Consider the following 25,156-nt stretch of genomic DNA (forward strand, 5'->3'; position numbering starts at 1 on the left):
AGCCGGGCCCGCCTGCCACTCTGCCACGCAACGCTACAGCTACGCAACGCTCCACGCGACTGCCGCTGCTGCGTGCGCTGTGCCTGCCCGCCCGCCCACCACCGCCCTGCCCGGCGACGCGATCTTTACGCCGCATCCGCACCACCGCCGCCAGCTCCTCCACGACGCTCACACCACTACAGACGCACACAGCACCCATCTAGCCCACGCACGCACCACTCTCTGCACTGCATATACCGCACCGGTAACCAAGCTTGTTTCTCCCACACAGCAACGATTTTGGCCCCTTGCCTCGACGAAGCATACGTCACAAAAGCAGCTCTACGGCTATCAGCAACCTCCTGACTCAGGCCCGTTGCATTGCATTGCATTGACTGCCTCTGCATTGCCCTTGGCGCCCACCACGCCGCGCCATACCTCGAGGCGCTTCGCCAGATCTCGCCCGCTGCATCGCCATGGACCAGCAGGGCCAACAACAACAATCAGCGGCATCGCAGGGCCCGCAGGGGCCAGCTGGCCGCCGTCTGCACATCGCCCACCGCCGCAGCCCTTCAGAAATGACGCCGCTCATGAGTATGTCCCCCGCATCCTCGCCCCCCTTTCCAATGCTGCCCCTCTCAACCACGCCTCTGCTGACATCGATGACAGTGGAACAGCTGGCTCTAGCCCAGCAGATTGAGATGTTGCAACAGCAACAGCAGCAGATCGCCGCCACGCACCAGCAATATGTCAACATGGGCATGATTCCCCAGCAACAGCAGTTGCCTAATCAGTTCCAGCAACTGCAAGGCCAAATGCAAAACCTCAATGTCTCCCAACCCGGTGCCTTCCAGTTTCCACAGCAGGGTCAGATGGGCCAGCAACACCTTGGCATTCCCATGACTGGCGGTATCGCACAGCCAGGCGGACATCGAAGGAATCAATCCGCCATGCCAAACATGGGCATGGGTCCACCGCCTGCACCTTCTGCTGGTGCAGCTGGGTCGGGCTTTGCAGATTTTGGCAATTTTGGACAAAACAGAAATGAAAACAGCGCGCCTACGCGTGGAAGAGGTGGAGGTGCAGCAGGCGGAGGACATGCTCGTCGACACTCGTTGGCGTTACCCGAAGCCAAAAAGGCCGCAGAGCTGGCAGAGGCGAAACGCAAGACTAGTGGCTTTCAGTTTCCCATTCCTGGCGCCACTGGTACGACAACCAGCGGCTCGCCGTCAGCAACCAATCGCTCTGTGAGCCCGGCGAATGCTGAAAGCACACAGCCCGCGGCATCGAACTCTCTTCGAGGCTCCTTCAGCGGTAGGGGGCATGGACGTAGCCAGAGTATGGCCGTTGGAAATGGACGCGGCATGGCACAAAGCAGCCGAGGAGGGCCACAAGGTTTCCAATTCCCTCCGCCACAGGCGACTAACGACGGTGGTAACACTTCTGAGCTGGGACGCCGTGGTAGCCAAGGCCACGGTCGAACTAGCTCACGCAACTTCGAGGGCAACTGGCGCAACCCGAACCCAACCAACAATGACTCTTCGCAGAACAACATGGGCAATTTCCAGATGAATCAGCAAGCCAGCGCCCAGCCTTTCCAGCCAGGTCACCGTGCTCGTGGCTCTATGGCAAACCAATCCATCAGCTCCATGCAGGGCTTTGGCTACAACGCACAGCCCCAGCTCATGCAGCTTCCACAAGGCCAAGTCCTTGTACAGAATCCTGCCATTTATGGTGGACAGCCGCTCAACGCTCTGCAGCTTGCACAGCTTCAGGCGTATCAGCAAGCTGGTATTCAGCCTCCAAGTCTCGCTCAATTGACTGGACAGCACAATGGACCCCAGCTTGGTCCTCAGCAGCAACAGCAGCGCAAGACCTTATTCACTCCGTACCTACCACAGGCCACACTTCCAGCGTTGCTTGGCGATGGCCAACTTGTTGCTGGAACTCTCCGCGTCAACAAGAAGAACCGCAGCGACGCTTATGTCACAACACTCGATCTCGACGCCGACATTTTCATTTGTGGAAGCAAGGACCGCAATCGGGCGTTGGAGGGTGACTACGTCGCAGTAGAGCTACTCGACGTCGATGAAGTCTGGGGACAGAAACGCGAAAAGGAAGAAAAGAAGAAGCGTAAGGATGTTACCGACCAGCGTGGCGGCAGCATCACCGCTGTCAACGACGCAACGACGCAGCCTGAAAGTGCACAAGACGGCGGACTGCGCCGACGCGGTAGCTTGAAGCAGCGCCCAACACAGAAGAAGAACGATGATGTGGAGGTGGAAGGTCAGAGCCTGCTCCTTGTGGAGGAGGATGAGATCAATGATGAGCAGAAGCCATTGTACGCGGGACACATTGTCGCTGTCATCGAGCGAGTCGCTGGTCAGATGTTCTCCGGCACCCTTGGACTGTTGCGCCCCAGCAGTCAAGCCACCAAGGAGAAGCAAGAAGCTGAGCGCCAGGCTCGCGAGGGCAACACACACCGTCAACCAGAACGCCAGCAGGAGCGCCCAAAGATCGTCTGGTTCAAGCCAACGGACAAGCGTGTGCCCCTCATTGCAATTCCTACGGAGCAGGCACCAAAGGACTTTGTCGACAAGCATCAGAGTTACGCCGACCAAATCTTTGTTGCATGCATCAAGCGATGGCCCATCACCAGTTTGCATCCTTTCGGTACCCTTGTCGAACAGCTTGGCACGGCCGGTGACCTTAGGGTGGAAACGGACGCTCTCTTGCGCGACAATAACTTCGGACCGGACGACTTTTCAGATGCCGTCATTAAGAATGTGGGATACGAAGACTGGTCTGTCGCCAACGATGGCGAGCCCGCTCTAGAGGACCGCCGCGATTTCCGAGACGAGAAAACCTTCACCATCGACCCGAACGGCAGCAAGGAATTAGACGATGCGATCCACTTCAAAGACCTGGGCGACGGTCACGTCGAAGTTGGCATGCACGTTGCAGATGTGGCACACTTCATCAAGGCCAACTCCCTCGTGGATCGCGAGGCCAAAAAGCGAGGAACGGGTGTCTACCTGATGAATAGAACAGTCAACATGCTCCCACCGAAGCTTTCTCAGGATGTGCTTTGCCTGCTCCCTGGCGAGGACCGATATGCCGTGTCCGTCGTCTTCAAGGTGGATTCTACAACCGGCCGTGTCATCGAGGAGGACACTTGGATCGGCAAGTCGGTCATCCGAAGCTCAGGCAAGCTTTCGTACGAGGAGGTGGATGCTGTTATCAGCGGTAACACCTCTGCATCTGTCGATGAGGACCGTGCGAAGCAAATCCTCACCCTCTACAACGTCGCACAGAAGCTTCGCAAGGGACGATATGTCAGTGACGAGGCCAATATCCCATCCCTTCGCCTGTTGTACTCGCTCGACGATGAAAACGTACCTGTCGAGCACAACATTTTCGATTCCAGCCCCGCGCACGAGATGATCGAAGAGTTGAGCCACAAGACCAACGCATTCGTCGCTGGAAAGCTCCTCGCAGCGCTGAAAGAACGTGCTTTGTTGAGGACTCAGAAGATCCCCAACGGCCGTCGGCTTCGAACTCTGGCTGAGCGGATGAGCAACATTGGATACGAGATCGACACATCGAGCTCCTCTGCACTCCAAAACAGCCTGTTCCGCATTGAAGACGCTGAAATCAGGAAGGGCATTGAAACCTTGGTCTTCAAGACCATGGCACGTGCGAAGTACGAAGTGGCAGGCCGTGCGGACACGCCGGACAACCTCAGCCACTTCGCCCTCAACCTGCCACTGTACACCCACTTCACGAACCCATCTCGCAGATATGCAGACATTGTCGTTCACCGACAGCTTGAGGCTGTTCTCTCCAATGGCGCTACCGAGTTCACCGAGGACGTCGAGTCACTTCACAAGACCGCCGAGACTTGCAACACCAAGAAAGACTCTGCCCACAACGCACAGGAACAGAGCGTTCACATCGAGTCTTGCCGGAAGATGAACAAGCTCAGTGAGGACCAGGGTGGAGACCTCATCTCCATTGGTATCGTTGTATGTGTGTACGAGTCAGCTTTCGACGTCTTGATTCCAGAGTACGGCTTTGAGAAGCGAGTTCACTGCGATCAGCTGCCGCTCAAGAAGGCCGAGTTCGACAAGAACAAGCGCCTGCTAGAGCTCTACTGGGAGAAGGGAGTTCCATCTTCTGCCTTCGTGCCAGAAGATGAACGTCCACAGGCTAAGGGCCACCGTCCCACGAACAGCATGGTTGCTCGCGACGCTGTCGCCAAGCAGAGGCAGGCTGAGGAGGCTGAGCGCAAGAACATGCAGACTGGATCCATTGATGCCAACGACGTCGATGCACTCTTCGACGATGATGACGACGCTTCGGAAGCCACTGACAACACCGCCAGTGGTGTTGCGTTGAACGGCGATCGTGCGACGCAAAGTGGACCACCGTCTCCTGCCAGAAATGGTCTGGCTCCCCAGAGATCCAAGTCTGACTCTCGTGTGCTGAACAGCTCAGCTCCAGAAGCTCGACTCACCAACAAGGACAAGTATCTCGGACTTTTCACACTTCGCGAGGAGGGTGGCAACTACATCCAAGACGTCAAGGAGATGACTCGAGTTCCAGTGCTGCTTAAGACGGATTTGACGAAGAGCCCACCGTGAGTGCTATACAGCATGCCCTCATACTTGTTATTCAGCCGCTAACATTTTCCCAGATGCTTGACGATCAGATCCCTCAACCCTTATGCTCTGTGAGCACACACATGACTTGACGAGTCCATCACGAACATGTGCAGCGACGACTCCCTCGACTCAAATGAGTCACTTGAGAAACGGGCTGCAAAAGATATTGGCGCCTTAGGCAGCCACGAGCTGCGGACTGAATCAACGAGCGCGAATGCCGCTTACCACTGACCGTATACCATCGTTCACCATGAACACAGCGATATCTGATTGAATTCATGCAGATATACAGACGAGGGACTACAATAGGAAGCAGAGAGATTGACGAGATGCGCCTTGAGAAGCATGATCTGATGTTCGTGAGCCTACTGGCTTCACGTTGGCGGACGAAAGTAAGAAGTTGAATGTCTTCACAAATTGTACACGTACCATTCGGAACGAGATTGTTCGATGAAAATCAGCGACCAGCCGAGTGGGACTCTGGAATGAAGACGGGATATTGCTATCTGTTATGCAGATTCTGTGTTTGTAGCGAGGTTCAATGGCTTGTTTTCATTTTACATATTGATCACGCTGTCGCTGTGACACTTGAGCATCGCGTTCTGTTGACAATGACTTCAGTGCAGGTTCAAGGCTGGGCGCTCATACGTGGAATGGAAGACTCAATGAGCGCACTTGGTAATGCCCGAGGTGGGTGTTTGTTTGAGCTGCCTTCCTGCTAGATGACAATGTCGCCTGTGTCAAGCTGCCATCTCTTCCTCACGTATCTACACCTTTTTGCTATACTCTGATGCCTTGAAGAGTTCTTCCCTCCTCCTCTTCTGCTTGACTATTCTACTGTGTTTCTCTCGTTCCCTTCTGGCCCAGCTCCCACGTCCTCGGCCCATGACTGAAAGTGTTCAGTAGGGGTTGCAGAGACGATGGCGTAGAACAACATACCTCAAGGCCATGAAATGCCAAGGTTGCAACCCATCAGCTGGGGCTTATGGGCAGGCAAAGTGATGCCGCGTTGTATGACACATATCGGTCACTGCTGTGTGAGAGATGCAGAGCGAGCGCACTGACAAGTTCAAAATTGTTGTACAACACAACGAATGCTCATCCTGGATAGTAATACCGAGGCTGTGGTGCATACTGAGGTGTACCCGCGGGGTATGGAGCGGGAATCGTCACTGGCGCTGGCTGCACCGGCGCTGGAGCTCCATGAACTGGTTGTGCTTGGTATGCATATCCTGGCTGGGCCTGGTTGACATACATCACCTGTGGCACGGAGCGACCATTATTGCCAGGCCCATATGCAACGTGTCGCTCTGCTTGTGGCCTGGGGATGTATTGTCGAGATATTGGCACGTACTGGATTGGAGCGACCTGGGCGTCCACGAAACCGTACTTGGGCGCAGCACGGCTCTCCATGACCGTCCCGCTCTGGTGGACTCTGGGATCCTTCTGCACTGTCCCTTGTGGCAACCCATACGTAGGCAAATGCGCGGGCGCGCCATGTACAAAGGTGACTGCCTGACGTGGCTGTGTCTCGGGCACATTGGGACGATCAGCGAACGGGCTCCCACGATGGTCGGCTTGCGGCTGCGTATGCATGGTCTCTTTGGAATCTGCTCCAGGTGGGCGGGAAGGAGTATGAAGAGGAGATCTGTAGTATTGCGCAGGATCGTTTGAGGACCCATTTTGGCCATGGCTGTCCAGTCGCCGGCGTTTCCCAGTGGAGTCTCGGACCGGAGACACTGGGTGGGATCGGTGGCCGTTGGATGGCGCTCGTGTGTGGCCTGCAGTGGCTGAAGATATGGCCTTCCGTCGCAGATTGTCCTGTGTCTCTATGGAAGCGATGGGCTGGTCCTGCGGGCCGCGACCAAATGAAGAGTCAGTACGATGTGGAGACGCTGGCATGGCATATGGCGACGCGAGCGGTTGTCCGACAACATGACCTTGTGGAGGTGGAGGGCCAGGTGCGTAATATGCCGGTGATCTCGATGGGTCCACGGGTACCGGGGCCTACAGCTTTGTTAACACATACTCATGTCTTTCATGCCCGGAAACGAACTCTGCGATACATCCGGCCATCGATCATGATGGTTCCATCGTCGTGAGGGCTCTGTGGCACATGTACTCGCACCACAGTTCTGTATACCGTTAGCTTCATGCACCAGCCGTTCCCGGATGTGCTTACGGCTGATCGATCACATGTGCATCACGCAGCTGCTGTCTAGCAAGGCCGATCTTCTGGCGAACATCCATAAAGCGCTGTTGCATGTTGCGTGCAGGCGGTTGGTGTCGAGCGAGAAATCTTCTCGAACGCTCGTCATAGCTCTCTGCGCCCAAATCCTCAATTGCCGCAGGTTTGTGGCTGATTTCGAGGCTGGTATCGCTGGCATAGCCTTGATCGGCGGCTGAATCCTCGTCGTCAGCTTCACTACCGCGTCGCAGCCGGCTGTTGTCATTATCGTCATCGTCGATGACAATGGTCTCGCGCACGATCTCTTCCAATTCGTTGTCATCTTCGTCTTCGTTCTCACCACGCCATTCGATGAGCTTTTTCAGGCACGTAGGCTCAACTAGCGCACGAGCTTCTTTCCACTCAAATGCACGCAAGAGGCGATCATAGTCAGTATACGTATGACGGATACGGGCAATGGTTGCGAGTTGAACACGGCGCGGCAGCTCAATGGTTGAGTTTGTTCCCACACGGTGGCTCCCCTCTTCCCAGGCATGGTCGAGAATGGCCTTCAGATCTTCCTCGGGAATCCGCGGGAACAACTCCTTGATGGCTGCTCGCACCTTTTCGTTCGTCTCCTGCCCGGTTGTGGGGATATCCCAAGACAATCCAAAGCGGGCGAGGGCCCGCGCCATACGGGTGTTCTCATTCTGCGCGGCCAGATCTGCTTCCTTAATGAAATTGTCATGCACATGGACGTAGCCAAGTTCCTGGCAGGCATCATCTACAACGTCAGAGCGGAAATGGTACCCAATGCGATGAATGTGGTGGGAGACTTTCTCCGGATCAACTGCGTGCTTGCTCACTGGCTTGGCCTAAGCAAAAGTGTCAGTAGCTGCGGTTTATGGATGAGAGCGCACCATGTCTTGGCTCCGGCGAATCCAGAGAATTGCGCGGATTCCTCGCGCGCAACTTACATTGACAACGTTCACAGGCAGTCCTCTTTGTCTTGATAGTTCTTTGCAGCGATCTGCCAGGTCGGGCGTGCCCACGGGCAAGAACTGGAAGCCGTCTGGCGGATTGGTGTATGTCGTCTGGTACGGTCACTGTCAGTATCCGGATGGCTTGGGAGAAGTCGTGGCCACAAACGTGTAGGTCCAATTTTCGTTTTCGTGCGACGACGCGACTCTGCTCCGTCTTGTACGGCTTGTCGCGCCGCTTCTGGATGTTGCGCGCGGCGCTGGCGGGTCGCGCGCTGGGCGCCCGCGAGGTCGTCGCCGTCATGAGAGGTTGCAGCCAACAGCTATGAATTAGTAGAACATGGAGAAGGAAAGTCCCAGCCGTACACGTGCAACCTAGGAGATCCGAGCACGGTCTGTCCTGTTGGCAGTCGTGATCCCTCCCGGCGCGGTTTCCTGGCGCTGCGCGCAATAGATGTCGAGGCGTGCGCACACGCTTTGCGATCTGTGTGTCCTGCGGCCAGGCACGAGTTCACGATTGCACGGAAGTGACAGAAAAGTCACGCTGCAGTCCGCAGGCTTCGTGTCTACAGCAGCCCAGACGGGCGTGGACGAAGGCAAAGCAAAAGAGAGTGAGGGGGGTCACGAGCAGGCAGCGTGCAGTGCAGGCGCCATTTCAGAACTACACCGTCGATGCTCAGGTTTGCTGTGCGCGGCGAGTTGCTGCTGTGGTGAAGAGATGAGAGGCCTGGGAAGATGGAGCGGAGCGGGACCTCGATGGGTTATGAAGAGACAGAATTAATTGCGAGGCGGACACGAAAGCAACGTGACGGCACGCCGAGCGGCTCTTCCCGAAGTTTGGCGTCCAGTCTCGACCTCACGCAGCGGCGACGTCGAATACTCACCACCACGCCCGCCCGTCTCGGATCACTACACACCGGGCTCGCCGCCGTCATGTCTCTACTCCGCTCGCGCATGCTCACGACGCCGCGCACACATCTCCAGATCATCCCGAATCTCGCCGCTCGCGCGCATACACGACCCCTCTCCTCTACCGCCGTCCGCAGCGCCGGCGACCACGCACACGAAGACCACTATGATCCCCCGGGCGGCTGGCTATTTGGAGTGAAGCCTGGAGAGAAGTACGAGAACGAAGGCTGGGAGAACGTGTGGTTTTACGGATTCTTTGGCACCATGGCATTCGGCGTCATTGGCTACTGCTACAAGCCCGACACCAGGTGAGTCAAGATGCTGCGAGCGCCGTCTGAGTGCTCCGGCTGATATTTGATAGCATACAAACATGGGCACTTGAAGAGGCACGAAGACGTTTGGAGGCGGAAGGCATTTTGGAGGACCCAGACAAGAAGCGATCATGAATGGGATACGTGTTGGGGACCCTAGGGGCGCCTGGGGCGAGCCCAGTCGATAGAGAACGCTGCCACGAGTGCGCACATGGTGTACATATTGAGTCGAGCGCATCGACAGGCAGCAGGTGATGCACACCGAGACTACGTACTCAAGCCTCATTACGCTGATTTTGGTATGCACCTAACACGAGCTACGGTGAGGTAAATGGGTGCACGGTTTTTCGCTGATCCAACAGATGACTCTCAGTCGACTGCGTGTTGTTGTAGAGTCGTGAGGTGTGCTTCTCGCAATCAATCCCTCAAAGCCTCCGCGAGCCAATATGCTGTATCTTGCATGCGCCGCCTTGCATCTGCAGAGTCATCCCATACACCAAGGCCCTTGACTTCATCCTGGAGGACCATATGTTCAGGGGACGGCAACTGCATCCGCTCCATGTCCCGCGATCGAGGTGACTTCACTCTGCTCTGCCTCTCGAAAGATTTCAGAAGCAGACGTCGAAATTCAGTCGCCTGTTCAGTAAGTTGCGACTCCACGCCTGTGCACAGCCTAAATCGTGGAAGTCTGAGAGCAAGCGATTTGCTCGGAAACCGCCGAGAGGACTTGCGCAATGACGCGCTGTCAACAGCTGGCGGAACTTCAGAGCTAAGCCCCTGTGGAAGAAGCTGATCCTGTTCGGCCTGGATCAATTCATCCATCTCGCTCATTCTCTGCATTGCATCAGGTGCTGGCGGCGGCACTCTCGAACCTGCCGCGCGGAAAAAGAGAATCGGAGACGCGAATGGGTCGAAGTAATCTGCTGCATTGCGGAAGAGCAGCCTTCTTGCCTCGCATATTTCGTGCATCGATAGTCGTGCCACGGTTTCCCTTCGAGGCACTTCGATACCTTCAGACGTTGTTCCGAAGTCGACCCAGTTCAACACTGGGTTGTTGATTGCCGCTGCCACCACCGCTGCCGGTTCCTTTGGACGGCATTCTGTGAGCGCTAACGCGGATGCCAGCGTGCCCCCTAGCAGCTCGCCACATACTGCAATCTTGGCAGCAGGCTCTCGACTGGACGTGCTGCTGGCAAGCATGTTTGCAACAACCCAATCGTAAGCCGCAGCCAAGTCGAACACTGGGTCTGGGAACTTGTGTTCTTCGCCATATCTGTAGTGAACCTGGATCACGGGACAGGCCAGCGTACTCCGTAGGGTCGTGATATTGAGGGCGTCATGTTGCGGGTCGTGCAGTAATGGGCCTCGTGGCAGGAAGAGAAGTGCCGCCCGTGAGGTCTGGCCCAGGCTCGGTGAATGTGAAGATTCCGGGTAGTGGATGCTGCGGAAACATCATCAACTTTCGTCTCGTATGGGTAGCGCAGCTCTTACTCCACGTCGAGGCTGCCATTGGCGACGCGCACCTGGACCCGCTCGCGTGCCGGCGCAATCGTGGCGAAGCGGTGCAGATGTGTGTGGCGCACGCCGGCGCAGCGTGGTCGTGGGTGACACAGGCATCGCAGCAACATGCCAATTTGCACGCCGTTGCAGTCGTCGACATGGGCATGGTGGCAGCTGGCGTCGGGGAATCCTGCTCAAGCCTCACGCTACGGCGCCGAGACGAGCCAGCGCGAGCCAAGCGGCGCGCCTGTCGTTTGGACGGCGCGAATTACGTGGGCGTGCAGTCGGCATGGTCATGCCAGCAACAGATCCGCGGGAGCGTCATCACGGCGAAGTTGGCTCTATTTCTTCGCACGCGATTGCGGCCGCCGCGTGCTGCTGGTGCTGGTGACATGTAGGTTTCTGCTGCGCCGCCGTTCGTTCGTTCACGTACATTACTCGACTCGAGCCCGCCCCCGGTGCCTGGTGACGCGTACCCACCGACGACTGCTCCCGCAAGACTCATTGCTATCGCTGCCCCGCCCCGCAGTCTCGACGGCAGCGACCTGCCCGCAGCGAAGTGAGCGCGCGACTTCTTGCACGTCCCGCGCGCAGTCATGACCGTGCAGATTGAGGTGACGCCTTCCTCGCCGCCGCCGCGACCTCCACAGCGGAGCGATACCATCGAGAGCCAGTATTTTGTCGACGCGCCCGAGACAGTGGAAGAGCAGGCAGAGCAGGCCGAGCTGCAGCACCAGCGTCAGCAGTTGCGCCGCAATGAGCCCTCCATCATGACCACGGCGTCAATGGCGTCGGTGCCGCCGCCAGGCTCCATACTCACCGGCAAGCAGGAGCACTACCTGAAACGAGAACTCATATCCTACCAAACACAATGGGAGATCAGCGAGCTGTCACACCCGACGGCGCTGCAGCGCTTTGGAGCGCCATTTCGATCAGATGTTGGCGAGGTTGCGCCTGAGGACTCCGAGCTACCTTTACTACGCTACATCTTTGTGCACCACGTGCGGAATTTTCCCTTCCTCGACAAGGCGAAAGAGAAGGAGTTTTGGCAGGACAAGCTGCAGACATTCTTGGAGAGCTTCGCTAACAAACATATCTCCTCGGCCGCCGACCGACTTGAACAGACCAAGCGTGCAAAGCTGGCCCTCAAAGCGACCAAGCTGGTGGAATTGATGATGGTCTCGGGTATCCCCACAGCTTCAGGATATGAAGAACGAATTCGCTTCGCAGAGATGGAGGTGGTGGATCGTGGGGCCAACGAGCAGGGACTCGTGGTAAACGTGCCCGAGGGCCACGAAATCAACGGCTGGGACGTCAATGTTGCGGGTGTGCGTATCGTCAGCGTGAAGAGACATGTCCGCCAGCATAAGCATGCAGAGTTCATACTCCGGGTTAAGCACAAGGATGAAAAGGAGCGATACGTTGCCAGACGCTATGGCGACTTTGCAAAGATGCACAAAAAGCTACGGCTAGAGCTGCCTGGCAAGGTTTTGCCTCCTCTGCCTCGCAAGAACAAGGCTCAATCGATATACAGTGGACGCGACGATGACGACAGCGACAGTATCTCATCGTTCTCCACTCAGGATACCTCCGCACCTTCCACGTTGGCGCCGGAAGCTCCGCCCGAGTCTGGCGGTGGACTGCGTGGCTATTTGTCATCTTGGACTGGCAGCAATAGCAATCGTCACAGTCGTAACGGATCGCGCACCTCATTGGCGCCATCCCCACGGCCGTCGATCGATGGTCCAACAAATTCCGCAGGTTCCATACCGAAGGAAACAGTGAGTGATACAGTATTGCATCGCGAGAACCAGCGCGTGTCCCTGCGGGCGTTTCTCCGAAATTTCCTCTCCAACGAAGCCATTGCAAACTCGCGTGCTATGTACGATTTTCTAACAGAGAATCCACTCATACCGAATCAGGAGGAAATGAAGGACATCCAACGACGCATTGTCATGGACGAGCGACGTCTAGAGGAGCAACGGCAGTTTTTCGAGGTGGCCAGAGATCGTGCACGAGAGCTGGATATCCATATGGAAAAGTTCCGCCGCAGTGTTGTGGAGAAGAATGGTCTTCGCGATCTTTTCAGCGAGATCAAGATCAAGGAAAAGATTGCCGACCTGGATTCTGAGTACAAGAAGTTTGCCGAGTGGCTTCGCATCGAGGTTGCGGCTACCTTGTATCACATGTTCCTGGCCGAAGACAACTCGCCAGAGCTGTTTGCGCAAGCTAAACGGATCCACAGCCTGGTTCCATATGGCGCGCTTAAACAGGTGATACGCTTCACAAACCCTGCAGCAGTGATGGTGAATGTACTTGACATTTTCATGGCGCAACCACTCGGAGCGAAGTCTCTACTGCAACGTATATTTGGTCTGGCTGTAGGCGACGGCATCCGCAGTTTGCAGCGCTCGATCGACACGCTCACTGCTAAGATCGATGAACCTGCATTGACCGAGAAGATCAGAAATTACACCGAGACCTACGAGGAAGTGAAGTCAAATATCCGGCAAGAAGCGAAGGATGAGCAAGTCGATCTCTTGGTCAAGGTGCTACAGAGTGAGGAGACTGAGCCGGTATTATCCTCCGAGCAAATTGGTCGAGTGTTCAACGCCTACGTGGCTTGGGACAATGCCGTGGAGAACGTCGACGAAGAAATGCGCCAAGGAGCAGAACTGTTTGCGCGCCTCAAGCAATTGCTCAAGTTGTACACCCGACAGCGTGACAAGAAAATGATGCTCGAAATGGTCGAGGAGCCGAACACTCTGCGCTTATTCCGCGACCTCTTCACGATCTTCTACGAGCCCCTTGTGCGGGTTTACAAGAGTGCGAATGTCTACAACAGCGTCACTGATTTCGCACGCTTCGCAGATGATGCCATCCAGACTATTGAGAAAGCGCAACGGCAGGATGTCAGCGCAGATCCCAACCAGACCGTCCAGAGCTTCATCGACTTGTGCGAAAGACACGAGGACGACTTGTACAAATTCATCCACGAGGTCCATCTTCACGACAACGGACTTTTTGACAAACTCATGACGTGGATCGAAGAGATACTTGACTTCTTGCGCAATGGGCCCAAAGGTGGCAAGTTGGATATGAATGCCCTGTTTGCTGGTGCCTTGGAGATGAAGCAAATTGATAAAGATGTTGCTCTCCGAGAGATCAACAGCCTAATCAAGTGGCAAACTGCGCGGAAACGATGGCACTCCGACAAGACACGGCAGAAGATGGCGTCAGGAGGTGCGGCGCAGGAGGATCCACTGGGAGGTCTGGGTTCGACTTTCAAACCCAGTGATTTTGGCCTAAATGCTCAAGACTTGGCAGATATGGACCTTGCGGATGAGGACGAAGACTACTCGGATTCTGATGAGCAAGATGAAGATGATCCTATAGAGGCGGAACGCAAACGAAGGCGGCGGCGCCAGGACGTTCTCAAACGCACGGCTGGTGAACCGCTGAAGCCTGAGGTTACTGAGCTACACAAGATGATGCCGCAATTTTTATCCATGCTGCGGATGGTGCTAGCAGAATAGAATTTCTAGACTTTTCAGGCCACGTCGGCCTGAGTACGGTATGCATATCCTAGTCATATTTCGAGCTCCTGATGATTTCTGGATGTCAGAGCTGCATAAATTCCTTCCTACTACGTTCCTGCGCTAGCATACTTCACTCAGTACCACCCATGCCCTTCTTCTCCGAGCTTTTTGTTCTTCGGGTTCAAGCTCAGTAGACGTTGACCTGGTATGTGGCCGTTGATTGCAGATTCGAAAACTCCACCCACAGCTCTTCTTCCAACATTCGAAAAGCTATTATATCCTCCTGCATCGCTCCCATTGATTGCTGCCCACTCGGGAGAATTATACGGACTACTTCCATCTCCCAAATCACTCCAGCGCGTGACCACAAGAGCATGTTTGAACGGGAACACTTTGTCACTGGGGTCTTCCAGCATCTGCACCTCAACCAGGTACTCGGTCGGACACTCAGGACATCGTCTTGCAGGTCGACACTCATCGCAACCACGCACGATGAAGTCTGGCCGAGCAGCTGAGCGATCGACTTTGAATCCCCGTTGAAGTTGTTTGTGGATTGGATCAGGAGGTGATGGTACATGAGACATCATGCATTTGCAGATTTTCGTCAAGTCGCCATCACGCCAGTGCGCGCAGACAGAGAAGAAAGGCGTATACTCTTCGCGGTCGTAGAGAATATGGCGCTCGGCCGTCTCGGTGAGTGATTTGGCCGGAGGAGAGAAGACTTGCGAGACGACGCGGACGAGCAAGCGTTGTTCGTGGATCATGTAGCGTGTTCGATGTGTCCAGCCACTATCTTTGCATTTCCAACGTCGAGCAAGGTTTTCATGGTTGATGCCGTAATTGGGGCCGTATTTTGCTGCGCGTGTTGCGAGTTGCACGAAGGAGTAAGGTAATTGACGACCGTGGGTCAGACGCATTCGTGGTAGGATTGATGACTTTACTGCAGGGCACATGAAGACCGGGTTCGCGACGTAGTCAATCTTGAGCATTTCTTTGCCTGGTTGGAGGCGTTTGTGGAATTTGCCACATGGGAAGCAGATTAGCTGGTCGGGGTATCTTTGATCCATGCTGTACAAGAAAGCGTGCTTGAAGTCTCTGTTTCCGGGACTATTCAAAGCTTGCAAGGTCATCGGGCCAAGTTTGTGGTATAAGGTCTTGCTTGACATGGCTAAGAGTACAGCTTCGATGGGAGTCAATTCCAGTGCGATTCGTTTCCACAGCTCATCTGGCAGAGAAGCTATGCGTTGCTCATGTTCGGGCGAAACGAGCATGCCTTGGCGTCTGCGTCGCCTGATATCGCGAGGATCTCTCTGCTCCTTGGATTGATCCAGTAACGAGTCGAAGGAGTCGTTGGTAGCTAGTCCATGCAGCATGTCTCCATGATCGCGTTCTTTCTCTGCACGGGGTCTCGTTCGAGTGCCGGCCATGGTGGCGGGCTGGTCGCTGAAGACTGCATATTCGCGCTCGCCGAGTTCATTGACATCGTCTGCGGGAGCAACAGTTGGGCCAGCGCCTCGTTTTCGAAGTTTCTTGCCTTCTTTCTTTCGGCGCTTCTCGACTGCGTCCTTGGTCTCACTGTAGCTCTCATCTTTTCTGAAGCTCCTTCCGAGCCGGGAGACCAGCCGAGACGAGAAGCTGTTCGGGTTCACTGGCCGCTGATAGTCCATATTCGCCAAGCACAATCACCGCTGGGCAGTCACGATCAAGGATCCGCACGGATCTGGCTTGTTGTTCGCATGGTGATGCTGATGGCACTTTTTGACTTTCTCATTTGCTTCGGCGTACGCGATGTCAGATGTCTCATCCCTTACTAAGAATGACGTGGCTTCATCTCCGAACAAGCCGGGCGTTGATGAGCATTGCCGTTGCTTCAACATGCAGTGTGTAGACTTTCGCGATTTCATGTACCACGCACTTGAATATTTGATCAGACACAGAATGAATTTGAGCCCAACTGCAAGGTCAAAAGAAAGTCCAACAACTCGCACTGTAGCGCAATCACCAGGGAGTGAGCCTTTTCGATCAACTTACAGCAAGTCAAATTGGGGTGTAAATGGTTACTTGAGTAGAAACCATCACCTAACATGATTCCGTGCAGAAAGCAGGATCGAGATATGACGTTGGAACTAGCAGCCAGATGTGCAGATACACCGAAGCAAAGCTAGCTCTCCAACCTCAGAATATCTGCTTCAGCACGTCCTCCGCAATCCTAAGTACAGGTTCCCCAATCTGAGAAATCATAGAGCTCCCGTGACGTTTATGCTTCGGGTTCTCGTGGCTTTTATGCTTCGCGTCCTCGCGACGTTCAGGCTTCGGCGGTTGGTGTGCCTAGCGAACACCACGTCGCCCTTCGTGCCGACTGTGTTCTCTGCCACTCCGGGACACGCTAGCCACAGTGCTGCCGTCTTCAACATCCACACTCGCGCTTCTCTTCACTTCCCTTACGTATGGGCCGTACCCATCGATGTTTCTGTTGTTCGGTGCACGCCTGAATTGTTCGCGCGATGGGCTCTCGCTCAGAACGCGGGCGGGCCCACTTGTGGCATCTGGTACTTCAGACCGACGGTGGACTCGAGATCGAAGGCGCTGGGACGCACTCATCTCCGCACCGCGAAGCTCGTCGATGTCACCTGGCACAGAAAAGCCTCGAAACTCCGAAGAACTTGCATCACTGTCTGGAGGGGTAGGTGAGAAGTCTGTGCATTGTCAGCAGATGAAACTCAATCAGTAATGAAAACGGTTGTACTGACCCAATTTCTTAGAGAAATGCACGCGACTTGACGCGTCACTAATGCGGCGCCGGATCTCTTCGACATGGTTCTTGTGAGCTGGTGCACTCGGAGATGCACCCGGGCCCTTTCTGTGATGAAGAACTTCTGTTGCTTCTCGGAAGTACTCTGCAGCTTTATCAGGGTGAGGAATTCGTCCAGACACCGGAGTGACTGTTCGTCGTCTGTACTCATATTCACGCTCGCCCCAGTCGTCTTTGTTGCCCGACCGCGAGCCTTGACTCGTAACGCTTGCTCGTGCTCTCTGGATTGGACGATCTGTTGGCGCATCGAGATGTTGCTCTGTAACATTCCCCATTGCGTGATACTGGTATTGTGCGCCGGTTTCATATTCTCCTCTACCATCTTGGTAACGCCAAGTATCCTCCCTCTGGTCTGCTGGCATCTTGTTGGCCGCAGTTCTTCTTGCTTCATCTCCAGGCCAACGCGTCTTTTCGGACAGTGCCACAGATGGGATGTGGGCCACTGTAGACTCCTCGGCCTTGACCTCGATTTCCTTGTCCCAAGTCGAGTTGCTTTGAGACTCCCGGTCACGGCCTCGACGTGATACCTCGACTGAAATAACCTCCTGTGGAGTTTCTCGGCCGAAAGGAGCGGCGTTTGAGTCTCTGCCGGAGCGTTTCTTCGATGACATCCAGTGCTCGTTGACTGCGTCATCCTTCTCTTGCACGATACGGCGCTCAACTGGGACGCGGACTACTTCGACCATTCGACCATGCGCGTAAGGGTCTGCGTGTGTCTCGATTCTGCGTTCCGCCTGGCGATATCGTACTACCTCTTCCCTAGCAAGCTTCCGAATCTCAGACTCGGAGAGCTGCGTAAGATGTGGATCTGGTCTGACTTCACGGGTCCACATCACGCGTTCCGAGCTGGTTGCACGATTCGAGGAATTTTGCTGAAAAGTCTTGGATGGCACATGGGCGTGTACGGGGCCCGAGTCGTAGCCATCGGCGGGCGGTGGAGGCGGAATCTCGATAGTCTCAAATGCAACTCGGGCAGAGCCTTTGGTCGAAACGTTCTGTGTCGAGGATGGTGGAGGTGGAGGTGGTGGCAGTGCAGGCACGTAATCAGGGGCTTTAGGAGCACGCTGCACGGTGGAGGATGCCGGGCCACGCAATTGTTTGTGGACGATGTTGTTCTTAGGTATTTCGATTGACGCAATGTGCCGCCCTCGGTTGCGTTCGGCAGCGTTCGTAGCTTCCCTCTCAGTGTAAATGACCTCGATTTCTTGCCAATCATCTGGAGTCAGCAGTCGTCTCGCGCGACGCTGACGGGCCTCCGTATTGGTGGTGTACTCTGCGTGTGGCACGAAGCTCGCAATACCAATCCTGATGTCGTTACTCCTACTTTCTTCGACAATCTCGACGATAGAGCCGCGCTCTTTCTTGGTGGGATTTTGACAACGTCGGCAAACGCCTGGTGGCGGTGCCATGCCGTTGATGGGAATCGGGTTCTCGCGATGGTAGCGCGCACTGCGTTGGCGCAAGCAGACGCGACAGATGTGGTAGACCGCAAGAGGAGGCACATCCTGGCCATCGGCGCCAGATGCTGCGGACCCAGGCATAGTTTCTTGTGGCAGTCGGAGGTTGCTGGAGGTGCTCCGATAATCAATGTTGCTGTGCTCTCGCCGACTGCATCAATCGCAGACTTGGTGCGCTGGAGCGCAGGCCGGCTAAGATGCTTGTCAAGACGTAGGTGTGCTCCGGCGATGGAATTTATCAATGAATGGCGGCCGGACCGGCAAGTTTGCCGCTCGAAGGGGGTGAACGAGCTGACAGTGTTGAAGATCAGAGGATGCGGAGTCGCATGCAAGCAAGTGTGGTTTGTGCAGGTGAAAGAAAGAAGGGGCGACTGTTGCCTCGAACTCACGAGGTCGTGGCGTCGCACAACAAAGTGAAGCTTTGCAGGCGCGAAGGCAAATTCGAGTGTTTCCCCACACGAGTGAACAAACTGCTGCATCTTGCCAGCCACCTGCATCTGTAACAGCGACATGTGCCCGCCAACGACGATAATCTTCGGCATAGTCGTCATTAGGCATGTGAGCACGCTTGGCTTAGCACTTGAAGAGAGCGCAGAAAGGGAAAGTCGGGTCAATGACTTCTTCCACTCAATCCGCTGTGGGCCCAATCACTTTTCTACTTGTTTCTTCATTCGCCAATGACATATGTGCAGCCCGCACTGCTCACGAATACTTCATGGCGCCTGTTTGCATCAACGTCCAGTCGACTACCGGGGCCGAAGGTTTCTTTGCGTGGATTCGCATCGTCTGGATAGGTGATGGTGAGTTCGCCCGCGAGGATCAGATGCGTAGTAAGGCCGGCATGTGAGTGCGGCGGATAGTGCGCATTGCTGCACGATGAATAGCACTCATTAGTGACGCGTCCGTCGGGAACGGCTTGTCTACTCACGCGCCATCGGTCTGCACACGGTCAGCATACTGCGAGTGGCGACAATGACGCACGACGCACCCAAGTGAAGACGTGCTGAAATCCCCAGTCGCGGACCTGCCGCTCTGCCTCGCCGCGGGAGAGATGCATGGCTACGTGAAATGTGAAGTGAAGTGAAGTGAAGTGAAAGTGTGGTGGCGGAGGAAAGCGTGAAGGTCAGCCCCACCGACTGGGCTCCACTTGGCGCGTGTCTGGGCATTTGCACATGGCAGGTGGCACGCGAGCGACTGGAGCTGCTGCCAACAACGCTAGCTGACCGCAACACACAAACCACTTGCTTGCAGCAAGCGTGGCATGATGGCCGTTCGCAGCTGAGGTGCCTTCGTTTGCTGCCTCGCTCCCGTCTCACCTCACCTCACGCTCCTGCACCAACACCAAACCAACTCCCGCACTGTTGTGAACGCGTCCACCTCCCTCTCTCCGCTGTCCTCTCCGCTGTCCTCTCCGCTGTCCTCTCCGCTGTCCTCTCCGCTGTCCTCCCAACATGGCTTCCACTGCTCCAGCCCCGGCTCCATTGTCGCCGGCGATCACCAAGCGAGCGGCGGCAATCTTCCAGCCGTCCTCGCAGCATGCCACCTTGGATGAATTTCTTGCCCACCTCACCACGCCTCAGTCTTCCGCTGCGTTGCCCATCGATGTCGATACTGCACATCCTCTTTCGCACTACTTCATCTCCAGCAGTCACAACACATGTAAGTCCTGTGCCAAGTAGTGCTCTCCCGAGCCTGTAGTCTGATATGTCTCAGACCTTTCCGGCAATCAATTGTGGTCCAAGAGCTCTGGGGATGCCTATCAGCAAGTATTGAAGCTGGACTGTCGGTGCATTGAGATTGATCTTTGGGATGGCGATTCTCCCTCCTCTTCGGAAGCAGAAGACAACGCCAAGAAACCTGACGACGTCAACAAACTGTCTGGACTGCTGAAGAAGAAGCTAAATAGACTCCGATCCCGCTCCGATCCAAAGGCAGACGACGATGATCAGCCCAAGCCCGACGATTTGATGCCCATGCCCTGGAGGACTGCATCTGGACGCTCAGAACCAGTCGTCTATCATGGCTACACGGCAACCAAGGAGGTGCCCTTTCGAAAGGTCAGGCTGGTGCATGGAAATGTCTCGCTGTCGCTGACAATGCACAGGTGTGTGAGGTCGTTCGTCAATACGCCTTCTATCGCACCACTCTACCTCTGATTGTTAGCTTGGAGGTCCACTGCAGTCCGCCACAGCAAGAAATCGTCTGCGAGCTCATGCAAGACTACTGGGGTGAATTTTTGGTAAAGCTACCAGACGGCTTCTCTGACTCAACGCCATTACCATCGTTGGAAAACCTGCGGAAGAAAATCCTCGTCAAGGTGAAGTTTGTCCCTCCAGAGAAGGCCAAGAACAAGGACGCCAACGAGGACGACTCCAGTGAGGACGAGGGCGACGCCACGAAGAAGAGCAAAATCATCGAAAAGTTGAGCACCATGGGTGTTTTCACGCGTGCCTTCCATTTTCAAAGCTTCGACCATCCGACCTCCAGCATTCCTACGCATGTCTTCTCCTTCGGCGAAAGCAAACTGCTCAAGGCCTGTGAAGAGCAACCAGAACAGCTTCTAAAACACAACCAGCACTATCTCATGCGCGCTTACCCTAAAGGTGAGATGACCAGCTCATGCCCACGATTATGACACTGATCGTTCATAGGGACACGATTAAGGTCAACAAACCTGGATCCTGCTCCTTTCTGGCGCTATGGAGTTCAGATGGTCGCTTTGAACTTTCAGAAGATCAACGCCGCAAACATGCTCAACTTTGCCCAGTTCGAGTCGACGGGTGGTTATGTCTTGAAACCACACGGCTATCTGCCAACAGGCAGTGGTGACGGAGTGCAAGCACGCCGCAGATCCCTCGATCTGAGCGTGAAATTGCACGCTGCACAAGCTCTAGGCACACCCAAGGATGTCCCGAAGGCGTACGTCAAGTGTGAACTGCACGTTGGAAGCAAAGACGAATTTGAGAAGAACAAAATCGCAAAAGGAGGGAAGAATAAGGGTGGTGAGTGGAAGCACAAAAGTAGCGTCGTTGAATCCCGGGATCCCGAGTTCGATGAGCTGTTGGACTTCCGAGGAGTGCACGGCATCGTGCCCGAGTTGTCTTTCTTCCGGTAAGTGCAAGTCCCCGTCTGCCAGGTCCCGCTGCGTCCGTCTACACCGCTCCTTTCCCCTGCGCTCCGATGTCTCGCCCATGCATTCGCTCTCCCGATACCAGGACTGCAGACTGTGCGCAACGCAACATTCTCATCGTCGGCAATCTTCTGCTCAGCAGTCCTTCGGGATCCGCGCTTCAGGTTGGCCTCATTGGATGTGTCAAGAGATCCTTTCGAACTCGACTTGAGAGAAGGGGCTGTTGTCCCGTGGGCCACTCAGCTGTGAGCCAAGAACATAGCATGTCACGAGCTTCCTACGGGGCGCAAGCCGACAGCGTGGAACATATTGATATGCGCCGGGTTCGTGTGAATCCCGAACAGACGGGAGGGGAACGCGGCATCTAGGTCCAGTGCACCGGTAACCAGCATGCGTGCAGCATCGGGAGCTGGGTTCCCCATGGCAGCCTCCTGGAACTTGATTCGTTTCGTTCAGGGACAAATTCGGAAGAAATAAAAACTGACATGTGGGCAGATTGAAGGTGATGGATGATGTTTCTTACCAAAAGGATGACCTGCTTGGCTGGGCGTGCTATCGATTGGGTAAGATCCTACAACACAATCTCTGTTTGACATCTTCCCTAACACTCATCAGACCGCTTGCCGAACGGCCCTATTCTGGTTCATCTACGCGGCGAGGATTATAAGCCCAACGGTGCGAGGCTGCTACTCTCCGTGACCTCGCAGTGGACCGAGTAATCGGCTCGCGCGACACTGTGCTCTTCTCAACATGCGCTTTGTGTTCCCAAGCTCCTGAATGCATGGTGCACGAGGTGTGCCGCAACATTACGGTTGCCGGGAATTGCCAACGCATGGCCATCTGATCAATGTTGCAGTACCCTCGCACTGCAGTTCCAACTGCCGGGTTTGCATTCGGCGCCTGCTCCTGCTAATGATGCACAATGAGCTGTGTAGGTCCATCCAGCTGCGGGTCGCGAGATGCAGTGGAGACCGCTTCTCAGTACTCACCGGGCCATTGTTCGGTTGCTGATATCGCACGTCGAGTGGCTTTGAGCATCCGTTGATCGGGCCACGCGTTGCTGAGATGAGCAAAGCGATACTATACAGCAATGCGACAGAGAGCGACAGCGGAAAAATACACGGAAGCAATGCAAAGTCGCACATCCTATACCTGTAAGCTCGTTGTACAGCTCCGACGTCGCTACGCACTGCACAGTCGTGACTCCGGCTCGTGAAACAAAGCTTCGGCAGTTAATATTTTGATTTTATGGAATCTGAACAATATTCTGATTCGAGCTGGGATGAAGTCGCCATCTGACTCTTGTGTTTCTCTTTGCAGACAGAATTGCCGGGGTTTGACAGGGATGTGGCGCAGACCCTCGTTGTGCGCATGAAGAATGCACACATCACAAAATCTTTCCGCAGTTCGACCCAGAGCCATCAGCGAGCCGTCCATCATCGTGCAACGCTCAACGTGTGCACTTCGGGGCTGCCGGGCGCCTCGCAGTCGTCTGCACTGGCGCTCATCGGTGGCCCATCAACCGTACTCTGTGAGCAGCATTTTGCAACCTATCTTCCCGACGGATCCCGACTTTCAAGATCCCTGCAATTCAAGATATCGAATCAATGCCATAATGCTTGGCTGATGAGCGACTCTGCCTCATGCTGAACCCGGTCATCGGACCGGTAGCCAGCAAGAGAAGCCGCATCTTAGCACGGCAGTCTTCTGCTTGCGACAAATAACATTCTGTTCCGCACGGCGGCATTGACGTGTCGTCCATGGCAGGCCTTGTTTCACCGATCACAACTGCCTGGTCACCGGATGCTGCCATTGGCAGGAAGCAACGCAAGATATGGGTTCCCGGTACGAAGGTTTCTGCCCTTTGCCATGCTTTTACTTGGCTTCAGTATTCACTCCATTATCACGAATGGAGTGGAGAAGTCTCAGATCTGGAGGCAGTAGTTCGTGATCGGACACAGACACACGGACTTAACGTGCAATAGATCACTCGGCTTCTGGAAATTCTCTCGTGCATCGTGCAACTCATGTCGCACATTCATTGACAAGTATGGAGATCAGAAGCAAGCTCCCTAGGTTTCGCGGCTTCCATGTCCGAGCTAGCACTTTCCGGGGGTTCACCGCATAATATGGCCTGCCCGCTGAACCTGCTCTTTCGTACGGACAACTGGGCACAGGTCACAACATGAGCATGAGTGAGTATCTCACTTGGAGTATGCTGCTGGGTTAGTGTCACCTCGCAAAACCAGGTAGGCTTGTACCTGGTTCTCATATCGGATGCAGTCTTTGCAGAACTGCTGGACAAAGGTTATAAGTCAAGCCGCCTTTGCTCCTTCCTGGATTCCTTCTCGTCTCTGCAGGGCAAAGATTTAATACTCATTCCATCTTCCATTGGAAGAACGTCTCCGACTCATCACCCAATCGCCTTGTCTCATCACTCTGCCTCATCGCTCGGCCTACTGCAAGTCTTCCCTTTCTGGCAATTCGATCGACATATCACGACAAAAAGTCCATCCCGCAGATACGCACCTCAAGCCATTGGCGAACAAGTCTCGTTCACGACATTCGAAAATCACATCACACACATCATGACCTACACGGCCAAACGCTACGAGACGCTTAAGCGTCTGGGAATCGAGCAACTCCCACCTCTCCACGCCTGCTCAACGAACGAGAGCGATACGAGCGACAACACTTTCGCCATCATCAACCCTCTCACATCGACAATGCCCATTCGTGAACGCCCGGTAAGCAAGAGTGTCATTTCCCGACAGTCTCATCAGTCAGATAAATTGATCAAATGACGGGAAGTGCTGACGACAGATTTTCCGCACGAACAGGTTCCAGGCCGCAGATGTCCCACCTGTGCGGCTCGTGGGGCAACGGTGTGGGTCATCCCCGGCAAGCGCTGTCCATCATGCGGCACTGAGGTCTGATCGATCAAAAGGGAGAGATAGCGCGAGGGGACTTTGTGGTTCTTTCGCGCATCTCGAGGGAATTGTCTTTGGGGAGCCATCGCATGTACCATATGTGTGCATGCAATTACGCACGCGTGCACGATGGACATATTCGGGCTGGCGTGATGGCGCATTGGTTATCTGTATCTTTTGAAACGAGCGGGGAGTTAGGGAAACTTGCGGTCTGAAGCAGATGGAAATTTCTTGTTACTGGCAAGGCATTGGACATACACGTGCACATGCTGCTCTGCGGGAGTTGGATGGCAGGAGCAACAGAGGCGTGATGGCATTGCTCAATTCTGTTCTCTTCATCATCAGCGTTCTTAGCGTAGCGAGCGCAAAAAGTTTTCTTGTATGATATCGATAGGTCAAACAAGCCGGGGCGATGCATGAGACTTGGGATAATTAATCAACTTGGATCACTGGTCTGAACAGCAAACTCAAATTTGTCTTTGCCTGCCTTCTTCTTCGTTGGAAAAGTCAAAAAGCATGGCTTGGAAAGAGAGATGCGAGAGTTTAGTTCCCCGGCAGGGATGTCATGCATGAATGATGATGGGGCATGGACAAGGATGTGCTTGGATCCATTTGAGTTTGATGTCACGCGTAGATCGTCCGTCTCGGCGTGCCGTTGCTGGTGCGGCGGGCTGACTTTCCATTGATGAGATGAGCTTCTGTGCTTCGCCGAGTTGAGAACTTTTTGAGATACATAGCATGCATTGCGACGATTGTATCTGCCGAATCTTTCAGAAAG

The 25,156-nt window shown here is 54.9% G+C and overlaps 10 protein-coding genes across 10 annotated transcripts; 5 read left to right on the forward strand and 5 right to left on the reverse strand.

The window, feature by feature from the left end:
• Window positions 1-455: 455 nt before the first annotated feature.
• Window positions 456-4,715, forward strand: RHO25_001239 (uncharacterized protein; the record flags this gene model as incomplete). Its single annotated transcript, XM_023593851.2, has 3 exons — window positions 456-573; window positions 649-4,618; window positions 4,676-4,715. The coding sequence occupies 3 exons, from the start codon at window positions 456-458 to the stop codon at window positions 4,713-4,715; spliced, it is 4,128 nt and encodes a 1,375-aa protein (XP_023459633.1).
• Window positions 4,716-5,741: 1,026 nt separating this feature from the next.
• Window positions 5,742-8,094, reverse strand: RHO25_001240 (uncharacterized protein; the record flags this gene model as incomplete). The annotated part of the gene is made up of 5 exons (XM_065602092.1): window positions 5,742-6,650; window positions 6,700-6,778; window positions 6,826-7,685; window positions 7,788-7,904; window positions 7,960-8,094. 5 exons carry the CDS (start codon window positions 8,092-8,094, stop codon window positions 5,742-5,744), a joined length of 2,100 nt encoding a protein of 699 aa, XP_065458164.1.
• A 629-nt stretch (window positions 8,095-8,723) lies between these two features.
• On the forward strand, window positions 8,724-9,145 carry RHO25_001241 (uncharacterized protein; the record flags this gene model as incomplete). Its single annotated transcript, XM_023593853.2, has 2 exons — window positions 8,724-9,007; window positions 9,061-9,145. 2 exons carry the CDS (start codon window positions 8,724-8,726, stop codon window positions 9,143-9,145), a joined length of 369 nt encoding a protein of 122 aa, XP_023459627.1.
• Window positions 9,146-9,427: 282 nt separating this feature from the next.
• On the reverse strand, window positions 9,428-10,638 carry RHO25_001242 (uncharacterized protein; the record flags this gene model as incomplete). Its single annotated transcript, XM_065602093.1, has 2 exons — window positions 9,428-10,451; window positions 10,502-10,638. 2 exons carry the CDS (start codon window positions 10,636-10,638, stop codon window positions 9,428-9,430), a joined length of 1,161 nt encoding a protein of 386 aa, XP_065458165.1.
• Window positions 10,639-11,106: 468 nt separating this feature from the next.
• RHO25_001243 (uncharacterized protein) lies at window positions 11,107-14,046 on the forward strand (the record flags this gene model as incomplete). The annotated part of the gene is made up of 1 exon (XM_023593855.2): window positions 11,107-14,046. One exon carries the CDS (start codon window positions 11,107-11,109, stop codon window positions 14,044-14,046), a length of 2,940 nt encoding a protein of 979 aa, XP_023459629.1.
• Window positions 14,047-14,183: 137 nt separating this feature from the next.
• On the reverse strand, window positions 14,184-15,716 carry RHO25_001244 (uncharacterized protein; the record flags this gene model as incomplete). The annotated part of the gene is made up of 1 exon (XM_023593856.2): window positions 14,184-15,716. One exon carries the CDS (start codon window positions 15,714-15,716, stop codon window positions 14,184-14,186), a length of 1,533 nt encoding a protein of 510 aa, XP_023459630.1.
• Window positions 15,717-16,377: 661 nt separating this feature from the next.
• Window positions 16,378-18,402, reverse strand: RHO25_001245 (uncharacterized protein; the record flags this gene model as incomplete). The annotated part of the gene is made up of 2 exons (XM_023593857.2): window positions 16,378-16,745; window positions 16,800-18,402. The coding sequence occupies 2 exons, from the start codon at window positions 18,400-18,402 to the stop codon at window positions 16,378-16,380; spliced, it is 1,971 nt and encodes a 656-aa protein (XP_023459625.1).
• A 583-nt stretch (window positions 18,403-18,985) lies between these two features.
• Window positions 18,986-19,375, reverse strand: RHO25_001246 (uncharacterized protein; the record flags this gene model as incomplete). Its single annotated transcript, XM_065602094.1, has 3 exons — window positions 18,986-19,187; window positions 19,247-19,257; window positions 19,307-19,375. The coding sequence occupies 3 exons, from the start codon at window positions 19,373-19,375 to the stop codon at window positions 18,986-18,988; spliced, it is 282 nt and encodes a 93-aa protein (XP_065458166.1).
• A 394-nt stretch (window positions 19,376-19,769) lies between these two features.
• Window positions 19,770-22,167, forward strand: RHO25_001247 (uncharacterized protein; the record flags this gene model as incomplete). Its single annotated transcript, XM_023593859.2, has 6 exons — window positions 19,770-19,977; window positions 20,032-20,375; window positions 20,423-20,921; window positions 20,970-21,429; window positions 21,944-22,011; window positions 22,064-22,167. 6 exons carry the CDS (start codon window positions 19,770-19,772, stop codon window positions 22,165-22,167), a joined length of 1,683 nt encoding a protein of 560 aa, XP_023458432.1.
• Window positions 22,168-24,036: 1,869 nt separating this feature from the next.
• Window positions 24,037-24,384, forward strand: RHO25_001248 (uncharacterized protein; the record flags this gene model as incomplete). The annotated part of the gene is made up of 2 exons (XM_023593860.2): window positions 24,037-24,195; window positions 24,289-24,384. The coding sequence occupies 2 exons, from the start codon at window positions 24,037-24,039 to the stop codon at window positions 24,382-24,384; spliced, it is 255 nt and encodes an 84-aa protein (XP_023458431.1).
• Between the last annotated feature and the right edge of the window lie 772 nt (window positions 24,385-25,156).

Source organism: Cercospora beticola, chromosome 1 (genome assembly GCF_033473495.1).
Source record: "Cercospora beticola chromosome 1, complete sequence".
NCBI lineage: Eukaryota > Fungi > Ascomycota > Dothideomycetes > Mycosphaerellales > Mycosphaerellaceae > Cercospora > Cercospora beticola.